The sequence below is a fragment of the Echiichthys vipera genome, assembly GCF_963691815.1.
Source record: "Echiichthys vipera genome assembly, chromosome: 4".
Lineage (NCBI taxonomy): Eukaryota > Metazoa > Chordata > Actinopteri > Perciformes > Trachinidae > Echiichthys > Echiichthys vipera.
The window spans coordinates 10242570-10267478 of record NC_139829.1 but is presented as its reverse complement, the minus strand read 5'-3'; the positions used below and the strand labels follow the sequence as shown (position 1 = coordinate 10267478).

The window sequence follows — 24909 nt, the reverse complement described above, 5'->3', positions numbered from 1 at the left end:
TTCAGAGTGTGATTCCCACAGTGCTAAGACTTTTGAAGTATTGCCCGGGTGCATCAGACAATCATTATCCCACCTGCCTCTGGGCGATAGGGTAATTTTGTCGCTTCTGTGAGATTCTGGCTCTTTTGTGAAATCCAAGTTTGGGGAGCTGCCAATAGAGATCCTGAAAAGGGATATTCATGAGATGTGAATTATTTACAGTAGATCTCTATATCGCAGTGTCTTGTTTTGGGGCCATTTTGAAGGTTTTTTATTATTCTGTTGACTTTCCAAAACTTCAAATTTGATTTTGGTTTTTCCTTTCTAGTCTTACGTGGTTTCAAGTAAGATTAAATATTTCCTGATGGAGGTCTACTGGTCATAAAACAGTTAGTACAAGGGACTGTGGGACTTAGGTGGGATTTCAGGTTTCTCCTCAACAATTCAAATGTTAATTTCATCACTTGTTTACTGAGTTTGCTCTCGTTATGTGGCCCAGTTCTTTAGTCCCAGATCCCTCCAAGGCTTTGGTTGAAGTTGGTTTATATGTACAATACACACTGACAATGACAGACCTAACCCAGATGCATGCACAACAATCTAAACTACACCCAATCAAATGTATGTGGTGCTTCACAGATATTTATGTTTTATTGCAGTTTACACCATTTGGCCAATGTCAAACTTCAGTGCACTGGGCAGCTTCTGACACATGTTCCAACTTATCTGTCTGCATCTCACTGAATAAGAGACCTCTCACATCAGAGCCAATGTCTCTGTTGTATTGCCAAAACCTTAATTTGAAAAATAATATAGAAACTTCTCTGACCTCAACAGTTTATAGGTCAATTGGTGCTAACCTCTCTAACATGTCAGTCCAAAGCATGGTGAGATATCTATTTTACATACAGTTATTGCTCTATGGCAATGCAAAAAAAAAAAAATCCTGCACATTTGTATCCGCACTACCAACCAGATCAGTTTCAATGCATATTCTTAAATGGTGACACACATCTTGAAGTTGTTTGCTCTTCGGTGGCAGAAGGTGATGGTTATCTGGTGAGGCAAAAGGTCCACAGTTTAGCAATCCTGAAGATCTTTTTTACGAGCATGTACCAAAGCAGCCCTTCTTTTTCATTTCATGCACTTGTATGCTTTGCGTCTGTTGTGATTGCTGATACCCCCGCACCACACACAATTGCTCACAGTTGTCATTAGTAATTGAAAACAGCTGTTACACAGTCATAATGAGTAATACATTGATAGGAACTTTTACAAATGTGTCAAGACGACTGTTTAAATCCATGCATTTCATGCATAGATGATGGTCATCCTCTGAGGCCCGCAAAGCCCTGCAGTGGAGACAGAGTGTTTACTGCATGTCCAGCCACTTCCCAGCTAGTTACCTGTCCATACAGACCCCCTTCTCCCACAAGCTGTTAACCTGCTTAACCTCGCTCTGTCCTGCTCAGACTGAAGCCCTACAGCCTGTGAATAAGTGAAACGATCCAGACAATCACATGCACTTCCCTGCAAACCATTTTATTTGTTTGTAGCAAAGCTGTAATTATTTCCAAGTGGTTTTTGAACAATGTTGCACTGCATACAATATCTCCACAATGCTGTGCTCTCCAGACTTTTCACATAACAACACCTTCCAGCTACAGGAATACTTTTTCTCCAATGTCCCCACAATATTTCACAGAATTCTCTCTACTCGTCTATATTAAACCGCATGGTACACTGGACAAATATAGAACTGGACAGTCACTACACTTCTCTTTATAGCTGCCACCATACTGAATGCAACACTGCTCAAAATCACATAGCTAATGAATACTAAATGTTGTATTACGAAGAGTGATATGTAAAGTCAGCTGTCCACTTTACTTCACAGCGCTATCTCTTTGTATGTGAGGTCCTGTTGTCCTTGACACTCTGTGAGTTTCTGACACCAAGACAAGTTCGAGCACATGTAATGTCTTTAGTGACTCCAGTTATTCTGCAGTCATATGTCGGCTTGTTTTACAGCTGTGTGATATCTGTTGTATTTGTTTTTGTTTTATTTAAGCTATAGCTCTTCAGTCATTTATCTGTAAGGAAGCCTTTAGGTGGTGGTCAAGGCTGAAAATGCCGCTGCTCCTATTTCATGCCACTGCGCAGCACCTGATTGGCTGCGATGAGCATGACGCTAATGATGAAAGCAATGGCAAAGGCGCATATCAGGCTCTTGCGCACACAAGTTTGCTTGACTTGCTGTGTCGGGCTGGAACCTGGGAGGGGGGAGGAAAGAGGAAAAACATTACCCAAAGGTCTATTGAATCAGGTGTTATTAAATGCTTGACAGATATCTCGAGAGAATTTTCCGAATGAAAGAGCTCATCCTCCATCTCACCTTGCGATTACATGAACACAATTATAAGTGATGCCCACTGATTTGTTTTCACACCTGTATGCTGTGTAACTGCATCTACATTGAAATGTTGATTGCAGTTTTGGAACGACAAACAAATGGAATGGCACTTGACTGGCATATAAAAGGATGCTGAAAACGCTCCAGCACTCCAAAGGAAAGTATACCTGCAGAGTTGTCTGATGTCGGAACCAAGGCAGTTGAAGCACAAAATGTTCAAATATAAACTTTCCTTTATGGTTTACCTTTATGGTTGCATTTACCTTGTATTGTTTTGTCTAAAATAGAAGATATTATAAATTGATTCAAATTGATCTAGCTTTTGATTTATCTTTATTTCCTACACAGGTCATTGTCGTTCTGAGAAAAACGGCTCATATCATCAAACAAAGTATTTTTTCCGAAAGAAAAGATTTTCTCTTTGTAAACCATAGAATGGGTTTGTCATGGCTCCAGCAATCATTAAACATACACATTAGATAATGACCTAATAAAAAGCAAAGCATCCTCAATAACAGCTGTATGGTAATTAAACTTTAAAGGGAAACTCCTACTTTTGATCAGCAACTTGCCATCTTCAGTAAATTCCATTGTGGGTTTTTTTGTAATGACGAGGTGTGATTCACTTTTTCCATTGTGAAAATTTTCCGTTAATCTGCCTCTACCTCAAAAAGGGATTTCCTGCATTCCTGACAATGATTTTTAAATGATGGGCTCTCCATGCAGAGTGTGTAGGCGGAGGGAACTTTATCATCAGTGCAATCATTTTTACGACTGAGGAGAATGCAGGAGTGGGACAATGCTATTGATGTGTTTAGTTGCTCAAATAACAAAACAGCTGCCTAAGAGTGCACAGCATTTCATATGCTGCTGATAAGCGGCTGGAGTACATTATGATCTATTGAGGCTACTGATGAGAGAAATTGCTCACTGCTGTTTCAACAACACAGTTGTCCCTGTGTTGTTGCTGGATTTTAGTGCAAAATAGTGTGACTAGAAATAAGTTATGATTGAGAGGAACTTTTAAGAGTGAAATCTCTAATGCGTTCATTGAAAATACACTGATATATTGTGTGGTGAAAGACTACACATCTACGTTTGTTTCATATGATAAGACATGCTCCACTCAACACAGTGCAACTAAGGATTGTTGATCAGGTTTGCTGGGCCATCATCACTATATCATATATTTGGTGGTTTGTGATGCTCATATAATCATTTAAACACACCACTAGAAGCTCAGAGTGGTCTCATTTTGTACAAAAAGTAATGTGCAGTAACTCGTGTGTATTCCACATTTTACAAGCAAGTAGTATAATACAGCAAGTCGCCACATGTGGAGGGTAGGTTGTGGTGGTGGATGGGTCCTGAAACACAAGACTTTAACCGACATAGCGGGGTTCTGTTCCTGGGTGGGGGCTGTTCATGTCCTGTTGTCGTTCATGTCATGGCCATACTAAACCAAACCATGGCCTTTCTTCTAATCCTAACCAAGTGATTTTCATGCCTAAGCCTAACCGTCACCTTTTGTTGGCTTAAATCTGTCATGTAATGTTTTATTTGTTGTTGTTGTTGTTGTGAGTGGGTAAGATGTATGCAAAATAACTGCAATGTTCTATTGTTAATGATAACATAGGCTTCACCCTGTGAGAGCTGTCGATGCAGCTCTTAGAGGACCAGACTCATATAATCTGGAGTTATGATACATATCTAACATTCTCTGTTCAATTCCAGCTGGGACCTTTGTTGCATTATTAACACCATGTGCACATTAACAACAGAAGTCTGTCAAAGTATAAGGTTCTTCCTTACTGTCTATATCCACCTGACATTCCCCAGGGTTCTCTATGTGGTTCTCCTCAGTCATGATGATGTTCTCGATGTCTTTCATGGAAAGGTGATCACAGAAGGTGTCGTAGAGAAGCCTCTTCAGCTCTTCCACCGTTAACTTCTGCATATCACACTGGAGATAGACACACATAACTGCACATTAACTGGCTGGTGGACACGATACCATAAACACACACATACACTAAAGGCACATACACACACAAACACACACACACGCACACACACACAACAACACTAAACATTATCCACAACATGATGATGGGAGGAAGTGCAGACGTGTTGTCCATCTTTATACAGTCTATGGTCATACTATTATACTGTATATTATATAATTGAATTATACTGTGATTACTAATGCATGTGAGCACATTTTCACATGTGTAGTTGGCAGGTGGAATGACTAAGATCAGAAAAAATCCCTGCAAAAATGTCAATCCAGGATCTGTGTGTTTGGGAAGCTCATCTACTGTATGTTACTCATTTTCTGCTCAGCTTGAGCCATGCTCACCTGTGTGACCGGAGGCTGTGTGTGATCGATCCAGCAGCACATTTTTGATACTACTATTCCGTTATATAATGTTATGTGAGACTATGCAGCCTGTGCAACAGTCCCTCGGGTGTAACTCTCCCAGCAGGTGTCTTTGGTTGTGATTCTTATTTCATACACTGACTGCACCAAGAATTCCCACAAACCCCCCATCCTTTCACACTCAATTTGGAGCCTTACTTTCTGACTGCCTCTCTGGTAGTGTTATCACATAACTACAACAAAGGAGGCTTAGACACAAGCTCCATCCCATTAATTTTATCCCACTGTCAAAGTGAGCAGTTGATTATCTAATGAGCTGTCTGTAAATAAATTAATATCTATTTTACATAAAAATTGACTTTAATGTTGTAAGTAATAAGACTGTCGCCATTCAAAGAGAGATATCGACTCAAAGTCTTGATGAGGGACACAATTCTTTAGGGAATCCAAACCTCTCCAAGATTAAAATCATTCTATTAACAACCCAGTGGATGTGGCAATTAAAACTGGTTTTCCTTTAAAGTTGTACTATGGCAGGGTCTAAATGTTTCTGAGCTTGGAGGTTTGCTACAGCAGTGACTGCTGTCTACCTTATTACTAATGGGCAGAAAAAATAGTGACTGAATAATGAGCACCTTCCAAAAGACAGAGTCAAAGTCAGTTCCGCTGAACTTATCTGGCAACCCAGCTGCCGTCAGCTTTGGGCCGAGAAGAGTGACAAACTCCTCAAAGTCCACCTGGCCATCACCTGCAGAAAAAAGGAACAGTTGCTGTTTACTGTTGCTGGTTTTCCTGCTACTGTGGGCAAACAGAGAGCAAAGCTTCTCTTCTTTGTCACATAAGATAATCTAAAAGTACTGTACATTCACACTGCGGGTCTTAATGAACAATTCCGATTTATTGCTCAAATCAGATTTTTTGTATGGCTGTTCACATTACATCTTTAAATGTGGCCTGTCTGTGTGAACAGCTCACGCTCCTAAAGTGACCCGCATGCGCAGTTGATCATGACATCACACCACTACGTTTTTTACCGAAGCGAACATGGCAACAGCAACCGGCATTAGGACTTTATGGCTTAATTCTAGAAACTTCACTATCACTCCACTGGCCACCTGCTTCACACCTGTCCTCCATGTTTGTTTTGATTCTGGTCCTGGCTCCCACTTGTGGCACACTTTTTTTTCAATCAACTTTGTCATTCATTTACAAAACAGTGCAGCGCGGGTCAGAAAACGTCAAAGTCACATTAAATGCCACTTCGCTCTTCAAATTGCGGTCGCGTTCAAAAATATCTGATACGTATCCAATTCAGTAGCACATTCAAAAGTCGCCTAATTCTGATTCGAAAATGTCAGATTCAATGTGACTTGTGCTGTTCACACTGTCAAAAGCATAACAGATATGGGTCACATATGAGCGGAGCAGTGTGAACGTAGCCAAAAACGTTTGCCTCACCGTCCATGTCCAGTCTCTGAATGATGACTTCCAGCTCTACCTCATTGGGCATGTAGCCCAGGGAGCGCATGGCCATCCCCAGCTCCTGCTTTGAGATGAACCCATTCCCATCGCGGTCGAACACTTTGAACGCCTCGCGAATCTCTGCAGAGAAGACACACACACAAACATGCACAAGCTGAAGTCTTATGGCAGAGCAGGATATGGAAGTGGGAAATGTTCCACGCAGCAAAGACACATTTGTTATGCTGCATCAATGCTTGAGTCATAGTTATATGAGGGTTGGCAGCTCAGCAGAACAAATTCCACCAGTATAATGACAAAAAAAGAGAGTCAGAATAGAACAAATACCCTTGAAGAAAGAGCTGAGATCAGGACACATTGTCAACATTTTGAAGGGCAGTACTCTCTGCTGTCCTTGTATTTTAAATTGTATGGGAATGATTTAAACCTTGAGTCCTAATCTCTTGGCTGCGATATCTAAAATGCTTTGAGGCCAAAAATAACCTAACAAGAATGTGTTATAAGTGGGGGACAGTGTAATTTTCTGGTGGCTGCATTTCCTAGATTCCCATCTGTACTATTATTTCTTAGGAAGAGACAAATTATTGGTAAACAGTTTAGAATATGTTGACACAATTACTGACAACTCTAAATGATTGCTGAACCCCTAAGTGTGAGAGATGACATTCAAATCAAATGAGAAAAGATTATCCTACCCATACTAACATCCATTGTCAATTGGTACGTGGGGTAAAATAGTCTTACCTCAGGGTGTCTGTAATATAATGGCCAATTCACACAAGATTAAGAAATCCCTGTTTTCTACCAGGAGTGGGAGGGGTTACTTGAGGCACTACGTCACCTCCTTGTCGCCATTTGCATGCTACGTAGATTCCTGATATCACAAAATTAAGTATGCATGAAACTGAAGAACAGAATCGGTTATCAAAAAAAGGGATAAGAGGGCTTTTTCATGCGCCTTCATGATCAAAAAAACCCAGAAACTATGTATTGACAGGATATGACAGTATATCAACTTATGTTTTACAGAGGGTTGTATTTGGACGGGACGACTGTAGTTTTACCTGAGGTATTTTTTACGGACTATTTTACAGAAGGCGAAAATCGCTGTCATTTTTACTGAAATTCTCCGGAAAAATTACTGACATGGTCCATTCGGACAAGACTAAAACCATTGGGAAAAATGACCTTACCCGACGTCTGCACATTAAACTAATCCCTCTGGCGGGCAAAAAATGAGTATCTTTAGTAAATTATCTGTCATTTTAATATATTAACATGTCAGTTCTGATGCTGCTCATTACCAATTAAACGGACACTACTAATGATTTTTTTTTACATCAAGATCAGCTTTCTAGTCATGAAGAGTACCATCCAGCCTGTGAAAACGGGTGTATAATATCTCCTTGGGGGGAACGTTGTAAGTCTAACAAACTAATAATACCGCTAATGACATCTTCAGGGTTATCCCGCCTTGTACTAGAGAGTACACATTTTTACTGTGTGCATAGTTCTCTTTAGCACCTTTTACACGTGCTGCAACCAACAGATTATCTAGACGTTATCTGGAAGAGCTGTGTGTATGTGCTGTATGTGGTTGTAAATGTCTGAATCAGTTTGACCAGACATTACATGGACTTTACCCTGCCAGCTCTGTGTAACTGAGCTTGAGCCCAAAGTATGAATAGAGCAGGTAACTGTCTGGGGAATTTGCAGCGAGGGGGTGGACGTGTTGATGTTGTTTATGGTATCGAAAGAATACAAACATTCAAGCGTGAAAAGGAAGGGTTATTTACAGGGAGACGGCAACAAACATTATAACTGGAGAGACGACGAGAGTCGTAAATTTCTGTCCCTATGCAGAATTCGTCCAATTGTAAGAACTGCAAGAGACTTTGTTGTTTGTGATCAAATTACGAACCAGCTACAGTATGTGACCACAGTATAATCTGTACCATGTTCTGTCTCCTGCAAGCTCTACCAGGCGCCACCACTCGCCAAAACCAAACTGAACATTTCTAGTAAGTGAGAATGCATCCTATAAATACAATGTCCTGTTGTGTGTTACATATGTGGAAAGGAAACTGTACGACGTTCATATGAGAAATGGTTTATATTAGAAATGTGGGGGTTTAATGTGTGTATTCTTGAAGACTTTTAGATTCTAAACATTTTTGGTGGTACCAGAGAGGACAAGGTTGTCTCAAATGCTTCAATCTAATAAGTCTGGAATAATTTTAACAGATGTGATGTAGCTGTGTACAAAGCTATTTTCTATTATGTATTGAAGTAAAACTAAAGGGTTTTATTGTTTTATTGATACTAGCCAGGAGCAGAGTGTGAACTGTACCAGGGCTTTAGGGAGAGCTCACTTTTTTCAGAGGAAAAAAGGAGCAGCCCTGTATTGTAGCCCTACTTGCTTTATCTGATATATAACGATCAGTAACATGTTAAATATGATACAATACAATACAATACTAACTAAAGCAGGGCACCGTCTACTCTGCAGAGTGATGTAGGCCTTCTGCATTAAGTAGAAGGCCCGTCTCCCCTGTAACTTGCACCCTGACCAGAGGACTAGTTTGGAGGTATGTCCATGTTAGAGTCTTTCTGCTTTCTTTCAGGATTTTTGTGTAGTCTTGACGGATTTGTAATCCATGTCTGTTGCCCGTAATAATAGGGTTTTTTGAAAGCCTTAAAAACTGTTAAACCCTTCACTGATCACTGTTTTAGTTTTTTTATTCCATAAAATATGTTTCGTTGAGTAGCTGTTCTGTTGAATTTAACCTCCACTGTCCAGTTCACAAGATAATCCAGGCTGTTCTAATTCACTGTTTCTACATACAGTATAACTATGGAATGTAATGTGCTGTAATTTGTGTGTAATCCAAGTATTTATTGCAGTAGAAATTACACCAGGAGGAAAAGAAAGGTGAGTGCCAAAACATGACTTGTATTAAACCAAACCATGACATTTTTTCTAACCCTGACTAAGACGTTTTGAAGCCTAACCCTAACTTTCACTTCTTTATTGTCTAAATGTAGTAGTTTCACAGCGTATATTTTGGAAGGGCCTGTTGATGAGAACACGTTGGATAATCACACTGCCACAAACCTGTCTTCCACAAACTAAGTTGACTCAGATTAACTAAAATCTAAATATTAAATCTGATGCACTGATTTGGCTATTCAGAATCTGCGTCTTGTGACTTTATGGCAGTACAGTACTAAATTAATCTGACTCTCACCAGATTCATTTTGTTCGCCTATAGCTCAATTTATCAATCTTGGATCGCTCCATAGAAGAGGTGTTTTAGGCTGGGCCTTATCAAAAATCCTGACATATGATTGGATAACCCACTTGTCCGTCATCTTTATTGACGTGCTACTTCAACTAATCACATCGAAACCAACCCGTGATGTTGATGAGAGCGACACAGGGAATTGCGCTAGACGTATTTATTTATATATTTTATTTTATTTATTTTTTTACATAAAATAAATATTTATTAAATCCCTTTGCTGATTGGACAATATGGATGAAATAGCAGCATCAATGTTGGCTCGACTATTATTCAGTGGTGCCCAATTTCCCCTCCTATGGAGTGATCCCAGATGGATGAGTGGAGCTAGGCGGGAGCAAGGCGAAACGAAATTCATCTGGCAAGATTCAGGTTACTACTAAACCACTGGCATACCCCTTTAACAAAACTCAATAATGGAAAAACTGGAGTAGTGTGCCCCAGTAGCAGCAGTTAGTTTGCGATAAACAGAAGAAAAATAACAGTATCTCCATAAACAAAAAAAACTGTTTCACCAGAAACTCCAACCTCAGTGTATTAAATCCAATAAAAAGATGTCACAGTATTGGACACACTTCGAACTCAGTGAAGCACAGTGGAAGATGTTCCCCCCTGACACAGAGCCACGGTCACTACAGGAAATCTTTACACAGTTAATTCCTTACATAAACCACACTGTGTATCACCCCCCAGTCTCTGTTTGTTTACTATTCAGGAGGGACTGAATCCCTTCATTTATATGCAATAACATCCACAACCGAGTCACCTACAATATTCGACTTGTCACATCTTCATGTCACACGCCTGATTAGCACACAAAAGAGCAGAGCAGGAGATGAATCGTAAGATGGAAATGATGCACAGAGTAGATCTACAGAAAATCAAATGATAAATCTGTAATCTCTCTAATCCCTTGCAATCAGAAACCTTAAAATGCATCATTAAATAGTCAGGCAAGAGTCACATTCAGTGTTTGTTATAATGTTCAGGGAAATTGGGTATTTTCCAGAGAGCTATAGATGAGGTCAGAGTAAAGGTAAGTTTGTAAATTAAAAAATAGAGTGGGTTTTGAATGAATAATTAAAACAAAATGAGCCTAATACTGTTACTAAATAATGCACAACTTCAGTTTTACAATTGACTGAAAATAACAACCTAGTGTATAGGCAAAATAGAAATTCAAATTTAAATGTGTAAACCTAATATTAAAAAACTTTCTGAATCCACTGCTAAATCTTGTAAATGGGAATTGCTGCTCCAGTGATTAAGGGTCAGAGCGGCAACATTTGGCCAAGCCTTGTGGCAAAAATCGGCACACAAAACATTAAACACCAAATGATGGCATAAAACAGTGTGTGTTAGTCTGGGAACAATGTGGTCGCAGGGCTTCAGAAAATATTTTTTATAATCAGGTACACATCCACAGAATAGAAACTGTGCCATAGGGACAAAGGTACTTGGTGATCGTGTATTACAATGGATTACATCTGGGCATCAATTTATAAAATCCAGCAGAGTAACATTCGTGGCAGCTATTTTTCACATTGCTTCTCCCTACCAAATGTCTTACTGGAGGTATGATTTGAATCATTGAAAGCCTCCAGCTGTGTTTTTTCCTTCCCTCGATGTGATCTTATTGTTTATAGAATAACAAAACCAAAGTATCCACCTGGGGTCCCTACTCCATCTGTATGCTTAGGAGAAGAGGGGCTTTCCAGTAGACACTCCCTGAAATAAACATGTTTCTGCCACGCTGGAGCACAAACACACTCTTAAATAAGGTGCCAAAACAGTTTTGGGAAATACTCTGTCTCCCCTGAAAGCTTTATTTATTGATCAAAGGCCAAGGTGAGTGCAAACATCCCGCCTGCTGAGTGGTTTACAGTATTTTTAATATGAAAAAAAAGTTTGTCTTGTGTTGTAATGCAATACAGGCACGATTTGTTTTTGTGTCACAAAACATTTACAGAATACAATTGCCTTAGTGCTGCATGGGCAGATATGAATGACTTATGAAGTCTTTCACTTATGAGTGAAATAAACAACCATGGAATGCGCAAGCTGTTCTCACTGTTCGTACTTGTACCTATGAAGAGTAATGCATTCTAATTTGTATAGAAGTAATGAAATCATGAGCCACTACATGCAGGGCTGCCTCCATAGTATTAAGAGTGACAAGGTGGTCCAGGTGGATGGATGGGTCAAACAACAGTACTTTCACCCTGTAGACCTCTTTTCGTGTCCCGTGTGAACGCAAAAACATTCATTTGTTTTAAATCACTTTGTGATACATAAAATACTTAACATAACCAATGGCAGGTGCATGATTTCCGTAACAACTGCGCTCATTTTAACCCAAAGCACTACATAACTTTTCGGAAAATATTATTAAAAATAAGCCACATGCCTTTAAATCAGGACAGATTAATACGAGATCGTACTGACGAATCTCGGAAGTAAAGCAGACCATAAATAATCCCCTCTCCAATTTATCGAAAGAGCCTGACTAATCATCCTCTAAAATAATTAATTTCTCTTTTTGACTCCAGATCGAGTGCTATGTCTTTGAGAGTTTATGCATCTTAATTGTCCTCGGAAGAGAAAACTATATGCTCCCATTTTCAATTTAATCTGTGAGCCCAAAAATGGGACAAATACATGTCTGCCACGCACAGTGACTCTTTTGTAATTGAGAAATTGCCTTTAAAAAACTGTTCTCTCTCCCTGACTGTGAATAAATGTTCTGGCAAAAAAAAAAACGGAATCGCTCAGATATGATATTGCTGCAAGCCTGCATGGATGACCTGAATTATCCTGCCCAATCAAAGAGAGGCAGCTGGCAAAGTTTCACCACCGCTTAGTCATGTAGCCTTGAAAAAAATGGATCTAAATACATACACAATTAAAGCAAGTTGCAACTATTCAATTTTTTTATACTATTGACTTATTCCTCCGATTGTATCATAGCATACAACGGTTTCACAGTACACCTGTTTAACAGTTCCTCTATAAGTAGTTAATAGGTAGCTCAAATCAAGCATCTGATTGGTTCAATACTATGGTATAATAACAACCAACAGCTATTAAATCTAATATCCAGTATCATGAAAACGTAACCAGCCCTATCCATCAGGGATCTGAAGCAGTTATCTTTGCTCTCTTCAAAGCCACACTCCTCCAATGAAACTACCTCGTTCTTGCAGAACGAGGTAGTTTCTATCTTCCTTGATCAGTAAGTTTGTGTTGTTGTGTGACTGGCTGAATGCTAGCTGTAGTGTACACAAACTGCCTCAGTATGTGCAGCCAGCAAGCCCAAGTGGGCCTCTGGCACAATCAAAATGCTTGTTTTGTCCGAACAAAGAATAATCAATCTACAATCATAAAAACAAACCCACAAATCCACACTCGAGAGGCTGAAAGTAAATATGTGGCACTTTTCATGGATTGTGCTGCACTTGGGGACACCACAATTAACTGTGATCATAAAATTGACATGTTATCATATTATCAAAGTATTTTATGATGAGCATGTCGGCAAACAACCAACCTGCATCATTTACGTATTTGGAGTTGTGTTTCTAGGCACCTACAGTATCTAATGTACAATCTCCTCTTAGTTCTGTTTTGGTCTCTCTTTTGATAAATTAGCAACTCTTTATTTGACATCTTTTCCATGATGTTCACCAGCTAATGACTAACTTTATCTGTCATAGTTTGGTTCTGGTCCGCTAGCATACTATGAGTTTTTGGAGCTTTTTTGTTTAAATCAGCTGCTGCAACTGGACACTGGGTTCAACCAGTAACAGCTCAAGGGAGTCCTCAAGGTGCGGTCTGAGCAATTTTCAAAGTCTGTGAAAATCAGATTTAACCTCTTTTGAACTGACAGAAAGTAGGAGATGTAATGGACCATTATATTTAAATTAAAGTGTCACCATTTCATTTTTTTCCTTCATTGCTGCAGACTTTATTATTGTGTCTTGCCTCTTTATATTGTAATCTCACCTTCAGTTTACATTACACTCTACTTTATTACCTTATTAATTTCCATATGATTTTTTCATTTCATTTTTAGAAGCTGCATTTTCCACTTGGAGACCACAGCTCCACTGGGGAGAAGTGAATATTTTTGTTGAAAGCATTTGGTATCTGCTTTGATGTAGAGAGGTGCTTGTTGGCCTTCAAAGATACGATGCCATGCGGTCCCCTGTGGTGTGATCTGACAGAGGATGAAAAGCCCAAGTTAAGATCGTGAGCTATGAGAGCCAAGCATCTGAAGTTGAACTCCCACAAGAGACAGGTGCGGTGTGTACTGCTCTCCCCGTACACTTTTGTATATCAATGAAGTGCAGTGGATCCTTGCTGCAGTACAGAGACGCTGTACAGTCTGTGAACTGTACGCAACAATAGACAAAGAGCCAGGAATGACTTGGAAACGGAGCTGATTCATCCAGACAAATAGAAATGTTTGAAACCATGTGAAACATAAAGGGCACAACATCCACTTTCTATACTATGTTTTTTTTTTGTTTTTTTGAGACTCTCGGTGAAATAGTGATGAAGTGAATAATATATTAGGATGGTTGTCATGTTTAGGTGTATACATTTAATTAAAAAATAATTGGGTGAAATGGATTCTCCTCGCCCTCACAGAACAGAAACGCATCTCATGGGAAACATTTACTTGGAGTTTCGAGGCATGCCTGGAGCAGAGCTTTACCCCTTTTCAGGCTCAATTTAGCTTCACTGAAAACTTTTGCTAATTACACACGGTGCACTTTGAGTAGAACGCCGTAATGCTGGGGCTTTTGTAGCGGTGAAGTGTCCATGAATGTAATCCAGGGGCCTGTTTTCCAGAGCTAGAAATCCTCTTTGCCTCAGTCAGACCTGCATCTGCTTAGGGCTGCTTTGGATCGGTAATTGCAGCACACCCACTCTTTATGTAAGACCTTATCAATGTGAGAAAAACACTGCTTTGCTGTGGGTTGTGTATATGTGTGAACCTTAGGAAACTATTTTTAAACACCCATAGCAACCTTAATCCATCTTTAGCTGGATATGGGCCGACTTGGGCACCCGGAAGATTTGAATATTACCATAACAGGCCTCTAATAAGGCTCTGGAGTATTCAAAAGGGATATATGGCAGAGTGTAAGTCGTCTGTGTCTTAAGCAGAAATCCCATCTCTGGGTTTGGATAGAAAAACCCTGTCTATTATGAAATTTTAAGCATTTTAACCATGTCAGTGCAAGTGACACTACCACAGAGAGAAACAGGAAGAGAAAAAAAAGTTGGAAAGGTTGAGGTGCTTTATCCTCAATAAAAAATGTAAAAAAATCCCCTGGCCAACTTCCTAAACCCCACTTGACCTTGAACTATGGAAGTCAGTGAAAGGCTGTAAACTGTTAGCCAATCTCTTCTTCTTCATTCTGGGTTTCTTTTCCAACAAAGAGGGGGAATTATTGATCTGTCTGTATTCGTTTCCTTCCCTCACTCTTATGTTTTCAAAGGTGCAAGTTTTCATCATCACAGCTGATACCAAGCTGAGCAACGGCTAATATCCACAGGGTGAAAAAACCCTTGAGAAGCACATCAAACAAAGGTCAAAAGTGAACAATCAAAAGCCTCCTCTCTGCATTACAGCTTATCCAACGCACCATCATCAGTTCCACCATGTTGAGGCTCCGCACTTGCTTATGGACCTCATTTTTCTACTGCTGGATTTTGTAATTGTCTGGTGTACACTTTTGCAGTATTGTTCATCAAAGGGAGGAAATATTACCAGGGGAAAAAGCAGTTCACCTTCCAGAACTCATTACAGTTAATTTCACAGGTAATAAAGTCTGCTGGATCCACTCCTTCATGGCAATCGATCAAAACGGGAATAAATGACTCAACTTTAACCTACCCGACAGACGTAATCACAACACTGCATGATATTCTCCGCAAATCTGCACCACATCAAAACCCGACAAAGAAGCCAGTTCACAGTATGTGAGAGTTTCTACGACCATGGCTGTCTCATAGTGCGCACCTGTTTAAATAAATGCTAAGAAATGAGATATTTCTTCAGTTTTTATATTAAAGGGACAGTTTGACAGCATCGTAAAAAATGCTTGTTCTGTTTTTTAAGGAGAATTGGATGAAAATATTTATACCACTCTCTAATCTGTAAACATGAAGCTAACACGAGCAGCCAATTAGCTTAGCTTAGCAGAGAAACAGATAAACAGGCTCTGTCTTGTGGTAAGTAAGAATCTGCCAACCAGCACCTCTAAAGGTCCTTATGTATTGGAAGTCGTCGTGTGCACAATATGTTTGGCGTACAAGTAATTAAGTCATAAGAATGCTGCTGCTAGGCAAAGGCAACATAGAAGCCACTGAGGCTAACAATTTAGCAAGCTAATGACAGAGGAAAAAGATGAGGATGGTTGGGAATATCAACATTTTCCTCCGACATATTAGAAAACTGGAAATAAAATCTCTATATGATTTAAATTACAATATACGGTATATAAAATCACTATCCACCAAAAAATTACTTTCATGGCCTCCACCATTTCTGAAAACATCGGCAAACATGTCACAACTTGTGAACTCAGCTTTCAGAAAGTTTCACTTTACGTGGTTGTGAATATAACAAGAGGGGGCATTTATATGGACTCTTCTCGTGAACACGGTAAACACGACCCCCTTTCAAAGTAGTTTAACTCCCAGGAGTCTTCACTGGTTGCCTGGCAACTGCTCAGAGCCACCGTATAGTCCAGTACATAACCCAATCTAAAACAATGAATTGTTATTTTAATTCATTATTATTATAATTAATTGTTATTTGTTAATTAGTGAGCGTCAGAGCTGCTGGAGGACAGATTTTGGTACCTTTAGACAGACAGTTTTCCTGGCTGCCAACATGTTCATATTTAGTGTACAGACATTAGGCATCAATCTTCTAATTTAAATCTTCTCTAGAAAGCGATTGTTTCCCTCAAACTTTTCAGTGATTTCCACAATACCATGAATTTTTCATTACTGTTTAGTTAGCAATATCTCCACAAACTTCACAATATTCCCACAAAGCCACACTTCACAAGACAGATACAGCATTTAGCTCACCTGCTGTTGTGCTGGGTCAATTCACCCTCTTAGACACGGCTCATTTATACTCACACTTTTATCACCATCTATGTCAAGTAAAGCATTTTCATATGACACCCGTCTCATCTAGGCATGAGATATAACCAAAAGAGCCATCTTTAAAATCAATTTCTGCCTGTCCGTCTGTTTGGCATACTGTGTAAGTATACCCTACATCATGCAGGAGTAGGAACAGTTGAGAATTGAGCAGTCACAAGATGACATAGAAACCTGAGATTTATAATTATCAGTCTGATGATATACAAGCTTTTATGGGTGTATCTGTAATGTCACGAACCAAGTCCTTTTTAAAACGAATAAAGTTAATCTTCCTGTCTTGCTTGCGTTTCTTTTTTCATCAATGTGAGTACCTATGTTTTACTTTGGTGAGTTTTCCATGATAAAAATGTGGAAAGTTTCTTGAGGCTTATCAGGCACTTAAACATAACAAAGTAATATATGTTACCAGATCCATTGCCCTCCCTTCATACTCATGCAACATTATGTGACCATCCTACTAAAGAGTTTATGGAATAAAAAGTCACAAATCAAACACCAATAAATTAAAATTCTGGCAATGAACTCTGAATATGAATTTAACTTTACAGTTACAGCAGTCATTGCTGTTAATGCTGCATGTCTTGCTTCTTGGTTATTCAATAACAAAAAGCCATCTGAGTTGTGAACTGTTTGCCAGACTTGTAACAATGTCAGAAGGATTTGAAAAGCCTGAAAGTGGGAATGTAATGTTTTGGCAGAAAAAAAACACTTAATTGCTTGATTCACTTCTCTGTTTCAATATTATTTCAGAGAAATAATTATTTGATGAGAAATGCTGTGTTTCCTTGAGATGGAATGAAAAACTCTTGTCAGTGCAAGGGGAAATGAACAGTTTAAACAAACTGAGATCCAATTAAAGTCTAAAACGGGGTGGGGGTTTTGGAAAACAACAATAATTGAACTAATTTTGGCTTCCAGAGAGAGCCTTGCTAATAGCAGTCAACAGCTGAATTTCAGGAGATGTTTTGGTAAACACATCTAGGTGCTTAGCACACTCCACACTCGTGAAAATGAGCCAGCATATCCAAATAGTCTTTGCAGCATATGTTTTAAAACGGTCGCAGTTGACCCCTTGGAAGTTCACTCCCACAACGCCCACTGATTCTGCACCAGCAATACGTTATGTGCATAAATTTCTGTCTTGCCAAGCAGATGCCGGGGTCTTTAAATATCTTCATTTGTATTCATGTAAGTACTTCCAAAGGAATGGATGTCAACCCTCCACCTCAGGGCAAAGGGATGAGTCAATGTTTTCTGCTGCAGCTACAGTAGGAGTCGAGCAGAAACATCAAGATTGCCTCACAGGCAGTTTTTAGCCATTGGGAACACAGTGGTGTCTGTGATTTGAGTTTTTTTGAGCAGAAGTCAGTCACAGCGATTTGAGGAATCTCCAAAAACTCTGCCAGGGGAACATCAAAAAATGTTAAAAAAGAAGCCCCAAAAGCATGTGTACATTTTTTTTTTACTACTGAAAGCAAACTACTTCCGAATATCAAACGAAAATGCATATTTACAACTCAAGGACACACACGAGGAGAAAATAAACGCTTCCGTCCACAAGCCCTGAGTGCTGGATTTTTTTATTATTATTTTTTTTTTACATCCAAACATATGGCCTTTGTGAGTGTCACTGGTTGTTTTTGGATGATTTACTATTCAACCGAACATTTATACCCCTACAGAGTTTCTTTTTTACCTGACACACTTTAAACTAACCCTGAGCTGTGATCAAGGCATAACTACCTCAATGTAGTACAATTAATTTGTTTAGGAGGTCTGCATGCTGTTGTGATAAACTATGTGATTGGTGGACTGATTTTATTCATTTATGACCAATTCTCCTATGTTGTTGTAAAGTCAGATTTATTGTGAGCTATACCTGTATAACTTGTTGAGGGGTTTCTGAGCAACACATAGCCATAGCTGACATATACACGGTCACGGTTAAGCTTGGCCAGCGTGTATCTCAAGACAGGTACAAATTGAGTCTACAGCCAAACTAGCTGCTTTGTGAGGCTAAAGCCCAATGGTGATTTGAGCTAAATGCTAATGTCAGCAGGTTCACATGCTCAAAATGACAATGCTAACATGATGATGTGAAGTTTGCCATCTTAGCAAATGTTAGCATGCTTATACACTAAACCAATTAGCACTAAACAGCTGAGGCTGGTGGGCATGTAAGTTTTTTGCAGGCATTTGGTCACAAACCAAGGTACAACAAATATTTTGACAAGGGTGTCATCCCTATGTTCTTGCTCAGCTGATTTAATTCAGCATTTTGTTAGAGTTTGAGATTAGGGTCAGGGTTAGGGGGTAGTGTTAGAGTCTAAATAGGCCTATTAGCCGTGGAATTCGGCACTGATTGTGGAAAAAATAACAGACCAGGGAACATTGGACCCTTTCTGTGAAAAGTGGGGAACAGTCTCCAGCTGGTGGTGCTACAAGAAAAGTGATCACAAAAGTTCTTACTTCATCTTGGGGCGGGCTATGGATTTATTTCATTAGATCAACGTGATCTCATGGGAAGGCGAATTAATGGTAAGCCACTTTTACGGACATTCGTCAAGTAGTCAACATAAATAAGTTAACATTGGTTTCGGGGACATGAGCATCAACCATTTGTTGATCCTCCTAGTGGACTTTATAAGTCAGTTAGACCAAATGGTGTGAAAAGACACAATAAAAAGAAAGAAATTGGCATTATTCATATGCCATTTGGTGATACCTGGCTGGACTGACCATCCAACTGCCATACCTAGAGCCAACAGCGCTAACATTAATAAAAAAATTAAGTGATTTTAAGAAGGTCTCAGTAATATTCTTTTCTGCAACATAAGCATCCCATTTCCAACTACTATTCAGTAGTAAGACAAGGCAGATCTTCTCACCATCACAAAGTAAATGAAAGAATGTATATGTTTCTTAAAAATCAGAATTTAGGTCTTTGGTCCCATTTTTCAAATCACTTCCTGTTTGCAACATCTCAGCTGTCATCTCAGATGTGTGGTTGACATCCCAATCTGTGTTTGATCTGGAGATGAGGAAAGACCCCTTGATCACCCTGAGCCTGAAAAAATGGAGAGATAACTTTGTGGGCGGTGTTGATTTTGATTGCCGCAGACAATTACTCGTGAGTTTGCAGTGCTCCTTGAGAGATTTGTCCCTGCTGGGGCTCGGTGACAGGTTTGGCTCGGGAAACACTTTGATGTTTCCTTTACAGTGATTAAGAGAAGGCTTTCATGCCCAACCAAACACACTGGAACTGGAACTGTGTGAGAGAAAAACAAGCATCATTAAACATGCTTGTGGATATGAACCATAATAATACCATCATTTTTGTGTACATATTCATTTGAGGAAAATTTGATCTGTAGATAAATGCCATTTCGAACATGATATCGATCAAATGTGACGTAGAAATTAAATAATTACCCATGTCCACTCTCTCTCACTGTCTCTCTTGCTCTCTTATTTGGGCTGCATTTGTTTATATACGCAAGTGTAATTAATGACTGAGAATGTAAACTGTAACACAAAAGAATAAAGGTGTATTAGGGTTTTGGGATCAACTGTCTTGAGATTCCGAAAATGTTCACCTAACACATTACATAAATGGTTTAAGATTGCTTTTGATGATTTGATGATTTGATTCATCAACTCTAAAAATAATAAAAGGGGAAAACAATGAAAGATGCACTGATCAGAACCTTGTTGGAAAAATGCAAAAAGTCTGCTCCTGTCTTATCTTTTGCCTCTTGTCTACCGGATTCTTCTGGCGTCTGTTTACATGAGCCCCTCACTGGGATCTCTTACAAATGCTTTAAGCTCAGCCCTGGGACTATTTTGGAAGCTGCTTCCAATGGGGGTGTGGTTAGGCATTGTGGAAATGCGTTACCCACTTAATTCCACCTGCAGTGATATCGACAATGAGCTTTATGTTTTTCAGTGTGTGTGTGTGTGTGTGTGTTTAAGTGGTGGAGGAGGTCTTAACTATATTGAGCTCATATGACCAAGTGTTTTTTCCTCTTGTGTAGGAGGGAAAATGGAGAATATAGAGTCCAATTCAATTTATGCTCGCATTGTCGTACATTCGGGTACTTGCTACCTCCCCCACCCCCACCTTCTACCACACAAAACACTCACACACACACACATACAGGCTTATAAAGCATCAGAAAAATACCGCTTTGTTCCAATTATAGCTTTGACAGCCTTTCTGGCCGCAAAGCATGGTGCCATTGGTCGAATCCCTGGGGTGTCCAAGCCAGTAATTGAAAATCAAGTCCATGGCTATGCGTGCCAAAAGAATTTGATCCTCCTGTCCCTATACACTCGCACACACATATTCACTAATATGCAATTTAGTTTCGTGACAAAGCCCTGTGTCCCTGATGGATGAGCTGATGTATGTGACACTTCAGACTTCCAGGCAATTCTCGTCCGTCTCTCAAGAGCTGCGAGTGATGGCGTGACACAGACAGGCTGCTGTCAAGATCTGATCGACAGGTACTAGAACTTATCAACCTACACAGTGTAGTTACCCGATTAACATTAAGCCTTTGTGTTTACTTGAAATTAGCTTTACCTCTTTGAATTTGGAATCCTAAAGACCTGACTGCTATATTTGTAAAAAAAAATATATATATATATAATAACTGTAACTGCAACATGTTATAATGTTTGAAGAGGTAACACTTCCCCTTTCCTTTCTCTGTATGTGGCAAAAAAAAAGCATTTTTATTACATTAAAGTAGATCATAATCCATGTTTTATATATTATATAGACTATAAATCCATACCTATTGTTGCTGTTGTGATCAGATGCTATGAGGTTTAATCTTACTTCCTAGTTAAATAAAAGGTTTATAAATTAACATGTAATACTTGTTTGCCCAGAAGCCATTCAAATACAGAGAACAGTACAGTATATCATCTAATATAGCGACGGTCTGACTCTCTGTTATACAACTCCAATGATAGAAATCCTAGTAGATTTATTTGGGACTTCAGAGGGTAGTGCTGCATGAGCTGTACCCTCAAGACCATGAAATATATACAATTCCAATGTTTTACAGCTGACCCAAAGCAGAAATAATAGCATACTTCAGTTCAAAATCCTTTTCATTAGAAATGTTCATAAAATCTGTTAAAATCCTAGAATTCTAAGCTTTTAATGAGGGCGAAGTTAGTAAATATGAGCTAAAATTCAAAAGAAATATACAATAAGGAGGTAAACGTATCAGGCAGCATTATATTGCTTGGTTGGAAAATACGTTATGATCTCAGCTGCTTGCTTGTCGCACTACCCTCCATCTTTGAGCAGCTGAAAATATGATGAGTGTAAGGCAGGAGTTTTCCCTAAAAAATGTTTTTAAATATTACTTTAGTCACTTTCTTCAGCTATTATTTAGCAAACCAATCAGCCCTGACACATTTATAATGTTGCAGAAAAGCTGTGAATATCAGTTTCTCACTTGAAGACAACAACATTCAGTCTCCTCAGTGACATTACCTTTAAAAGTCTGCTTCTTTCACAACCTGTAAGACATCCCTCACACAGGATCACTAATGCTCTACAACAGCTGAAAAAGGCTCTGCCACTGCTGTTAACTGTGCATTACCTGTGTTAACTGTGCTTTCTTATTGTCTCCACAAAGCTTCTCCAATCAAACTGCCACCATAAGTTGAGATGTGAAGCTCAAACGGTTCAATTTGTTTTGCGACAAATTGAATGCAGCAAGGCAGCACAAGTGGATTTCACTAACTGAAGTCAAAATGAAGTGCTTTCTGTTTATTGCACCCAAAAGCTGACTGTAAATTGAAGTGGGAGGGTGAAGAGGAAACTGAGATTCCTCAATCTCAGCAACCAAAAGCTTCATCAGGAGTCAATAAAAAAAATATTAAAACGTGAGACATGTGTTCTGCTGCTGCTGCTGCTGCTGCTGCTGCTGCTGCAGCTGCTGCTGATGCTGCTGCCGCTGCTGCTGCCGCTGCTGTGCGCTAAATACATTTCCGTCATGTAAGGACTCTGAGCACTGGAAATCAAGTTTGACGATAAAGCGCTGAATGATGCAATGCTATAATCATGGGCATGACATCCTGCAAAGATCACTGTTGGCACTGACATGTTGCCACTTCTCTTTTTATCAAAGGCTCAGTTTGTTGGCTGTCAAAGCAAAAAAAAAAGGCTTTAGAGAAAAAATGCAGAAGACACAATGGCTTCTTAAAACAGCCTGGTCTATTTTGCATCTATTCTGTCTTTTCTGGATGTTTCTGCTGCTGTGAGTTGTGAAAAGGTACTGAAGTTGTTCATTGAACCAATTTATATTTTGCCTCTTCCCCTCAGCTTTTTTAACTAATATCAACCCTCGGCAGTGAATAACATTTTCCTGCCAACCTCACTGCAGATGCACACCTCTGTGTGTATGTCAGAGAGACAAAAAAAGAAAAGTGTAATGACTGTGTAGTTTCAAATTTGTGCAACCCTAAGTTCAATTTACTATTCAGTTCTGATTCCTCCCCAGGAAATGCTGCACCAACATCCACTGGCAAGATATTTAACAAGATCCAGCTTGTCAGAGAATAATCAGAAATGCATCACTTTTTTAAAGACTTGTGCACAATGATCTCTCTGAATCTGCCCAGCAGAGCAGCCAAATCTGTCAAAATTGTGTCTCTGCTTTGTTTCCCTAACAATGTGTGCAATGTATTAAGGTAACAAGGATGAGAGGTGCAGCAAACAAATCATTCAGCAGGGATATGTCAGCTACCTTACAGCGTCACCGCACTGAAAACATGGCAACAACACAAGAACTTACTGTCATCACACTCGCTTTGGGACTTGAAATATGTCCCATCTCCCATGGGTTGCTGCATGATGATGTGCAGATGTCGCAGGTTCATAGCACAAGTGCTCCAGGCATGAATATTCTCAAGATACTGAAAAAAACTAATGGCTCAGAATAGTTGTCATGTGTCAGCTTGCTTGTTGGAGGATGAGTATTTTGCTGACAGGCGCCACTGCAGTCCTGTAGACGTTTAATGTGTATATTGATGTAGAACGATGATTTTTCTGGTAACTTTTTTTATAAATCAAGATTGTTGGTGGAATCATTTAGAAGCTTTGGTACAAAGATTTCACAGTCCTGAGAGAAAAAAAAGATATATCAAACCCAAAAAAGTCTGTATGGCCAGATCTAATAGGCCAGTGAAACCGGGCTTCTATGAATGAAATTTCCATTCAAGAGTTTCTTCTTCCAATTGGGGCAATGCATCATTGTAGTCCTCGAGAAGCAACTCTTTATGGCAGAAAGGGTGCATAGATTGACCAAATCAGCTCCACACTGAGGGCATGTGTTACCAACCATCTCAATGAGCTGCAAATCTATATTTCAAACACTAATAACAAGGTGGGTGATTCATTTTGAACACTCTCTTTTGCAAAAGACTGACTTTGAAAATCAAACAAAAACCCTAAAAAAGACCTGTTTTTAAGCTGAGAATCTGTAATTTCACGTCTCCATCCGGATCTCTGAGCGCTGTCCAATGTGCTGACGCGCCTCTGTTTGAATGAGCTCCACCACAGGAGCTAACCACATACACTGCCACTACATGGACCTGTTATGGATAAACACTTCATTCACCTACCCTCAGGTAAACATGAACAGGTAACAGCTCACCTTCAACTTCGTCTTCGGGCAGGTTCACCGGGGCGCTGTAGTTGAGGATGTCAGGGATGGTGCAGATCCCCCGGTACATCAACGTGGAGGTTACTGGATGCATCGGCATGACTGCGACCTTTGGTTGCCACCTGCGCCTTCGTCATACAGAAATATCTACAGAGAGGATCCCAACTTCCCCCCACGGTCACTGAGGGGAACGGAGAAGCGAGTCCATGGATGGGGGGAGAGGGGAGTTGAGGGAGACGATGGATACCGCAGCGTATCCGTCGAAATTTGTATTTTAGTCAATGACCGACGAGCAGGAAAATGTAGCGTTGTCTTACCTCATTCAAGTTGTATTATTTACTTGAAAAACGTCCTTAATAGACAAAGTCACTGAATAAAAACTACCTCGGACCGAGACATTGCGCACGAATATACATCACCATCAACCAAGACAAGCTCCACATCAGAGCTATTTAGTTTCAGGTTATTGGATCT

The 24909-nt window shown here is 39.6% G+C and overlaps 1 protein-coding gene across 1 annotated transcript; it reads right to left on the bottom strand.

Moving 5' to 3' along the window:
* Nucleotides 1-2121: 2121 nt before the first annotated feature.
* On the bottom strand, nt 2122-24535 carry cabp7a (calcium binding protein 7a; the record flags this gene model as incomplete). The annotated part of the gene is made up of 5 exons (XM_083911963.1): nt 2122-2252; nt 4205-4355; nt 5408-5520; nt 6231-6374; nt 24427-24535. 5 exons carry the CDS (start codon nt 24533-24535, stop codon nt 2122-2124), a joined length of 648 nt encoding a protein of 215 aa, XP_083768089.1.
* Between the last annotated feature and the right edge of the window lie 374 nt (nt 24536-24909).